Here is an 8188-nt window from a genome sequence, read left to right as displayed (position 1 = left end):
ATTAGGGAAATAAGACAGTCAAAGAGGATCCAATCTCAATCCTTCCCACATCCAGTCCAGCCCAGTGAGGATTGCTTTTATCCACTATGGTCCATTCTGGTCTGCAACTCCCTCCAGCTTAACCAAGTCTCAGTGTGAACCCTTCCCAAACCTTGGACGTTGCTCTTCCTTTGCTCATCTCTGCCCTGACCCAGCCAGAATCCAGCGTGCCATTCACACACTGACCACAACACCGACAAGAATAGGCTCCTGACCACATGTGATAAGATCCTCAAACTCAACACTATGAAAACGTCTCTCCTCTAAAAATAAAAATCACTTCTCTCCTCCTGAACCTATTTTACTGGCCTTCCTCTCACTAAATTTCCCTGCCTTCAGGACCCATCATTTCCTCTGATTAATCCTTACAGCCCCTCAAGGCCAAGAGCCCCATCTCACCACCAACCCTGCTCACCAAACACACACACACACACACACACACACACACACACACACCACCCTTCCCAGGATCCAGCCCCTTCTCTGCCAAAGGAAAAGAGGGCCCCCCCGAGAGTGACAAAGGCGCCTCTGTTTCCTCAGACCTGACAGCCCAGTCCCATGACCTGTGCCCACTGACACACTCCCTCCTCATGGGGCCCAGTCTCCTCAAACCCACATCCGGGCTCTCGAGAGCAAGGCAGCCGCAGCCTGAGCCCCTGGAGGCCAGTCGTAGTTCTTCCTTCCGATGCCCCAGCAAGAGAGCCCTTTTCCTCCGTCCATGCTGGGGAGCTGTTTAAGGGGCGCACGTGTCTAAGGCTAGTCCAACCAGGCTATGTATCCATCCTTTCCTTGGGCACTGGGATCAAACAACATCCTTCATTTCTTAAGAGTCAGCATTTGTCTAGCATCCTCTCATCACTATGCATTACTTTGCAACTTTTCAGTTTCCACATCTCCCAAGAAGCATGCAAACCCTTTGGGAGTCAAGGAGAGAATGTGCACAGTACCCGCTCTTTACACAACCCTCCGGGAGCCCCTTCCCTGACGATGAGGCACCTTATGGTCACATGCTCCTGATGACCTTCCAAAGAAGCCCTGCTGGCACACCTCTACCCACTGGTGCCTTAATGCCCTGAGTTTTGTCCATTTTCTCTGAAATTCTTCATTCCCAAGTGCCCTGACTCAGAAGTTGCGAGAAAGAAACTCCAAAGCATGGAAGGAGGAAAGTGCCTGAGCCCTGGGGTGGGATTCCTTCTACCCCAAGACAATTGGTTCCATTCGAGGATAGCACCGTTCTCAAGAGGACAGGTACCTAGGGGAAACGCCCTGCGTGGGGCCAGCTGCCTCGGAAAAACCACCTCCCTGACCCCTGCTCATTGATCCACTGGTACCTGCTTTCCAAGTAGCTCCTACTTCATGCCCCCAAACCAGTTGCAATTTAAAACTCTTTAGGAAGAAATTAAATAACTATTCTCCATTGCAATAATACAGAAGATCACACTTACCTTTTGCCAAGACTGGAACAGTTGTTCAAGTGTTCCCTCCCACCCACCCCATGCCAGTTGCATTTGAATTACTTTGAAATACCATCTGGGAGAAATCATCATCACAAATATTTAAGGTTCCAATTCATAAAAGGCAAAGAAAGAAAACACACACATACACCCTACCTGTGATTTGGGAACTGTCCAGAAGAGCATTCCCAAACACCCTCAAAACACTTGCTGGCTCCATCTCATTCCTCCCCCAACAGTATTCTACCTCGTCTGCACGAGTCTCAGCGAGAAAGGAAAAGAACAAAGTGAAACTCTCCTAAGAACTCATGTGAGAAGGACGATGCCTATGCTCACTGCTTCTTCAGTGGCACAAGGAGGCCGGCTAGAGGAATCATTGAAAGTAGAGTCAAACCTAGGGGTGCGAGTCCACACGTCTCAGACCCCTGCACCCTATGCAGAGCTAGAGCGGGTCACTTACCTGCAAGCTGTTACCAGGGGGACTGGGTCTCCCAGGCCTGGTCTGCATCTTGTGAAAGTTACATACCTCAGAAGGTTAAAGCTCAGATCAAGCCTCTTGGCGAAATGTCCACAGTCCCTGCCGAGGTGCTCTGGAATTTCTCTGCAGTCCTGGCCTATGTAGGACACCTGGAAGTTAAATGGAACAGAAACACTGTGGCAAACGGAAATCGCCCAGCTGCTCACAGCCCTGAGTCATTGATCCGATGATTGCGGATGCAACTTTAAAGGCAAGCGCCTCACACACTCACACACACACACACACACACACACACAGAATGCCATATCTGTGGCTGTTTTTCTGATCAGATCAGCTTTGGGGGCTGCAGGGATTCTGCCAACAGATCCCCCTTTCCTGGTACACTTAGCATGATGAAGACGAATCCCGACAAAGTTGGACTGAAATTGGCCGGATTCAGATGTCCAAAAAAAAAAAAAACCCCATGCCAGAGCACGGCGATATAATCACAGCAATCAGCCTCTCGTTCAGGGGCCTTTCCAACAGCTGCCCCTCTGGCTCTCCTCCTCCACTGCCTCCCCCCGCAAGTACCCTGTTATGCACATTACCTCATAAAGATACAGCAGATGCACTTACCAGCATTCACCCTGCATGGTGCTGAACAAATAGGGTTGGACAAGCAAACCTTCCCAAACCGCCAATCCCATCTTATTACCACTGTGTATCAAATGTCCGCCTCGCTCTGAACAAAGCTGATTCAAAGGCAACAGGGCAATGACTCCAAGGAGCCTTTTGCCATCAACACCTCTCTGCTTGCAGAGCTGTGCCCCGAGGCACTGTTTTATTTATATTATTAATCTAGTGTGTACCCAAATATTAAAAAGCTAAAGTAAAATTTGACCCTAAAACTTCTGACTATGACAAGGTCAGAGGGTTTTTCTCACTGCTCCAACCACCCCGTTTTTGAAACCCATTTTCACAGACAGCACTCCAAGGGCAGGTTTGGCGAATCATTCCAAAAACCATAAAACAAGCCTGCAGGTCAGAGTTGGCCAGTGAGTCACGATACATGATGCTTCCCTAGAGGACTCCAGGAAGAATTCTGCCAGGTAGAAAGTCTGGCCCATCACACAGCTATAACCTTGATCCTTCTCCCACCTCCTGCCCCACAAATACACAGTCTTCTACACACACAGACAACGATATCTTGGAATGAGTAAGAGATTCCCCAGGGGGTTGTGATTCCTAACGGGGAAACAAGAATATGGTGGACATCTCAGATATTAGGTTTAACCATATGAATTACTAATATTCAATCATTTTAGAACTACAAAAACAGCACTTTCCTATGGCTGAACCTAACACAAATCACACTTCACCCTAGCACCCTCAATGTTTCAAGTCATCTCTCCATCCTCCCCTATCCAATGAGTACAAACTGCTGACAATACAATATCCTGTATTCACAATCCTTCAGTAACTTCATTCCTGGAAGAGAGAAAGTAGGGAGAAGGCACAGAAAACTAGTTGACTCTAATAAAATAATTTTGACTCGGGGAAAATACAGGCTAAAAAAATAAAGTGTTCTGAGTTCCATCTAGCAAGCTCTCCTCTTTCTACATGGGACTCATCTTTCTTCAGAATTCCTTGTGTAATAAATTAACTTCAGCTTCCGAGCCAGGATGGAATTCATGTAGCAAGGAGAGACTAGGTATATAAAGCTCAATCAAAAAATAATAATAAAGCTCAATCAATCTACAGACTTCAATTCCCCTCCACATGTCCACTCGATCAGCAGCCTGTTTTATAAGTTCACAGTGATCCCCAGGGCCATGGTGCTCACCATCAAACCCATCCCGTTCACCCTGGCATGCACTACCATCTTGAACATATCATCATCATTCAAGACCTCTGATATATATGGCAGAGAAGCTGACAATTAGATGTAGAAACTGAGCTCTTTTCTCATAGACCCACCAAGGACTAAATCTGGTAGGGACCTGGTTTGTCAAAACCCCTCATGTTGTAAACAGGGAAACTAAGACTCCAGACACCTGCCCAGTATAATAGAGCTTCTTAGTGATAGAGCCTGGACCATGTCCTGCACCAGGAATAAGGACTTCCAACTTGGCCATGGAGTTCTTACACATCCACATGTGGATTTTCTTCATCAACAAATGTCAATGGCACATCTGTCATATGTTTTGACTTCAAACTGAGTCTTCCTAACTAAAAGGTCAAGAACTACCTCAGGACAGCATGTTGAAGGCCCCAGAAGAGTGTCAGACGCTAGGAAAAGAAATGGATATTTGCTCCCCTTTATCCTCAGTAGGATTTCCCTTCAGACGAAACAGCAACACTAAGGAGAGCTATCACCACAAAGCATTTGAATCATTCACAACGTGCCTGACAAGACTTTCATAACAGCTGGTTTTATTGCATGGTCTTAATAGCACAACAACCCAAGAAAATTAAACAAAGCACAACTTGCTCCCATTCTACAGAGACAAAGACCAAGTCTCCAAAATTTAATAGGAAAACCAACTTGACAAGCCGCCCTCAGGTAAACTGGAAGCTTTTAGAGATGCGAGTTAAACCAACCATGTTGCAAGGTTCAAATCAGCTGGAACAGGCTTAAAAGCAGTAGCCATTGTCAGGCACTGCAACCGACACTCCTAAGATACAGTTTAAGAAATGCTTCTTAGCAGAAAACATTACCTCTCAGGATGTCATGAAGCTTCTTGGAGCACACACCCACCTAATGTAAGACACAGGTCAGAAGAACAGACCAAAAATCGTTAGCTTCTTCAGCAAACAAGAGAAGGGACGTAGAGATTAATCTTAAATGTCACAAAAGGGTATATCTAAAATGAGAAGTCATTGCATTAAGTCAATTATCTTGATTTAGACTAAACTGAGGAACCAAGTTTTATACTTTTAATTTGCCACCTTATATAGTTTGTACCCCAAAACTTCTACCTGTTGCGGCCAAAGGTAAACTGAGTGTGGGGAGGGGTGAAAGGATTAAGGAAAAGAGAGACAAGAGAATAATAGCAGGGTCTCCGTGGGACTCTGCCTCCCTGATGAGGAGACAACGACAGCGCCCACAAGCCGTGTCTTTGTTTTATAGCAGATGCCACGAGGCAAAGTAGGGGCGTGATCACGTTGTTTACAGCATTCTCGTGAGCTCCAACCTCACTCAACTACATGCACCTGAACTCTAGCACAAGGCTCGTGGGGCTACGTGTTTGGACCATAGGTTCAAGCTTATAACCACAGCCGTTGGCAATAATTGTGCTGGGAGGACCCTGCCCTCCAGCTGGGACTTGCACGTGGCAATGAGAGGACCCTGTCCTTTCATGAGTCCGAGGCTTGAACCTGGCCAAAACACCGTAACCACGCCCCACATCTACCCTGTGTGAAATGATAGCATAAAGGGACACCATTATCAGGGAAATTAAAACATATCAAGTTAAAGATCCCTACAGAGAGAAATACCAGAAAGAAAGACAAGATTGTCTTGGCAGGATCCCCACATATATACACAGCCTCTCTAAGGGGTTGCAGAAAATTAGTAATTTTCTGGCTTCCAGGACAGTTCCGGAGATGGTGAGTTTGCCCACAGTCACACAGAGAAGGTTTTATATACTTGTCCCCATCCAGGAGTGAGGGATCTTTTTATTTTAAATTTGCAGTACTGGTCCATCCATGTACTCAGCACCTAGTAGCCACTGGATAAAGAGTTGAATTAAACCAATATCCCTATGGGAGGGATTTATTATTCTGATGTCTGTTGGGCATAAAATTTCAAAAAGTTGCAAATGGTTAAGATTTCATTCTTTATTATGGAAGTAATATTCCATTGTAGTATGTGCCACAGCTTTTTATCCATTCGTCTATGGCACTTGGGTTGCTTCCATATGCTGGCTATTGTAAAATAACACAGTGAATATAGTGGTTCGTATATTTTTTCAAATTAATGTTTTGAGCTTCTTCAGCTATATACCCAGAAGTGGAATTCCTGGATCATAAGACAGTTCCATTTTTCGTTTTTTGAGGAACCTCCATACTGTTTTCCATAGCTGCTGTACTAATTTACATTCCCAACATTTGCAACAATATGGATGAATCTAGAGGGTAGTATGCTAAGTGAAAAAGTCAGAGAAAGACAAATACCATATGATTTCCCTTATATGTGGAATCAAAAGAAGAAAATAAGTGAATAAACAAAACAGAAACAGACATATAGATACAGAGAACAAACTGATAGTTGCCAGAAGGGAGGGGTTTAGGGAGGTGGGTGAAAAGGGTGAAGGGATTAAGAAGTTCAAATTGGTAGTTATAGACTAGTCATTGGGGATATAAAGTTCAATATAGGGAATATAGTCAGTAATTCTATATAATAAAGAGCTACTATGCTAATTAGACCAAACAGCCAAACAACCTTCCGGACAAAGCTGGGGCTGCAAGGGCTGAGCCCCTTGCATGAATTTTGTGCATTGGGCCTCTAGTATTGTAATAACTATGTATGGTGCCAAGTGGGTACTACCAGAGGATATCTTTGTAAATTGTATAACTGTCTAACCACTATACTGTACATCTGAAACTAATATAAAATATTGAATGTCAACTGTAAAAGAAAGTGTTAAATAATAAAAATAAATTTGCACCACCTGAAGCTGTCAGAGTAGAAACAGCCCTGGGCATGAGTTCAAGTCCCTCTGCTGCTAATTACCAGCCATATTACCTTAGATGAGTCACAGAAGAGTCGGTTTCCTCTTCCATAAACTAGTCATACACTAACTGCCTCCAAAGGTGTTAAAAATAATGTAACAACTAACACTTATTAACTGCCTTCCACATGGCTATTATCTATTCAATCCTCATGAAACAGCCCCATGAGTCACATATTTTCCTCATTTTACTTCTATAACAGGAATGAGATAACATCTTTAAAACTCAGCACCTAGTGGCCACTGGATAAAGAATTGAATTAGACCAATATCCCTATGTCTATCATTGTATTGATGCTACTACTTTGTCATAAACTGGTGGAAAAAGAAGATTGAGAACTTTATGCTGAATATGATTCATTCCAGCCTACTGAAGTCATATCCATGTTGAATAAAAGATTTTATAGAGAACGCGGAAGGAGCCTGGCCAGTGTGGCTCAGTAGTTGAGCAGCAACCTATGAACCAGGAGGTCACAGTTCGATTCCCAGTCAGGGCATAGGCCTGGGTTGTGGGCTCAATGCCCAGCGTTGGGCATACAGGAAGCAGCCAATCAATGATTCTCTCTCATCATTGATGTTCTATCTTTCCCTCCCTCTCCATTCCTCTCTGAAATAAATACAAATATATTTTAAATAAATAAATAAATAAATAAATAGAAAGTGGAAGGAGAACTACATCTCCAAGTGTTTGAAGTTGAGGCCTATGAAACTCCTAAAAACCAGGGCAATGGCAGTCAGTCCACAGAGGGGTTGAAAGCAATGGCCCAGTTTCAGCAGAACAATATCATCCATCTCATGAAGTTATTTTAATTTTATTGGTGTTATGGTTGGTGTCTTTATACTTAAACCATCCCTTTATTTGGAGTTTATAGGACGCTAAATATGAGCTTAGAAAGAGTTATGTCTGGTTTTACTATTTGTATATTTAAGCAATGTTGTGATAAAAACAATATTAACACTGTGGGCTCATGTAAGTCCTCCCCAACCTCCCCCCCTTGAAGGATATACCAAAGTTTGAGAAATACCATGCGACACCTTAAGGTGCTATTTTAGGATGGCTGTCATCAGGAACTGCAGGGGGGAGAATGCTAAAAAGACCCTCACCTCAGGCTGCCACTTGGGGTTCAGGTCTTTAGGTTTTAGGACATGTAATGCCCCAGGGGCATTATCCAGCTCCTCCCCTGGCAGGAACTCAAAAATGCCTCACCCACAGGTCAGTGAATGCCCTTAGGCTGTGTGGGGTGGGCTAAAGGCAAGGGGTATGGAGAAAATCAAGTTTGGGAAATGGAGGTAGCAAAAAGCAGGCACAGGAAAGTCAGCCCCACTGTCAAGTCCTCCATGAAGCTGGAAGAAACTACCCCCGAGAGAATGCTGGATTTGAAGTACAGAGACTTGGGGTTTAAGTCCCATCCTTTTTTTTTAATCCTCACCCAAGGATATGTTTCTTTGTTGATTTTTTTTAGAGAAAGAGGTAGGGAGAGAGAGAAAAACATTGATGGGAGAAA

General features: G+C 44.2%; 1 protein-coding gene across 1 annotated transcript in view; it reads right to left on the bottom strand.

Moving 5' to 3' along the window:
* Window positions 1-2603, bottom strand: part of LOC102752185 (chromosome unknown open reading frame, human C10orf11) — a 589738-nt gene extending 587135 nt beyond the window's left edge. Inside the window, exons 1-2 of the mRNA XM_015565367.1 lie at window positions 2587-2603; window positions 2020-2145 (exon numbers count right to left, since the gene is read on the bottom strand). Coding sequence (XP_015420853.1) covers window positions 2020-2145; window positions 2587-2603 — 143 coding nt within the window. The remainder of the gene's footprint in view (window positions 1-2019; window positions 2146-2586) is intronic.
* Between the last annotated feature and the right edge of the window lie 5585 nt (window positions 2604-8188).

Source organism: Myotis davidii, unplaced genomic scaffold (genome assembly GCF_000327345.1).
Source record: "Myotis davidii unplaced genomic scaffold, ASM32734v1 scaffold800, whole genome shotgun sequence".
Classification (NCBI taxonomy): domain Eukaryota; kingdom Metazoa; phylum Chordata; class Mammalia; order Chiroptera; family Vespertilionidae; genus Myotis; species Myotis davidii.
The sequence above is the reverse complement of the archived record's forward strand: the minus strand, read 5'-3'. Positions and strand labels throughout refer to the sequence as shown.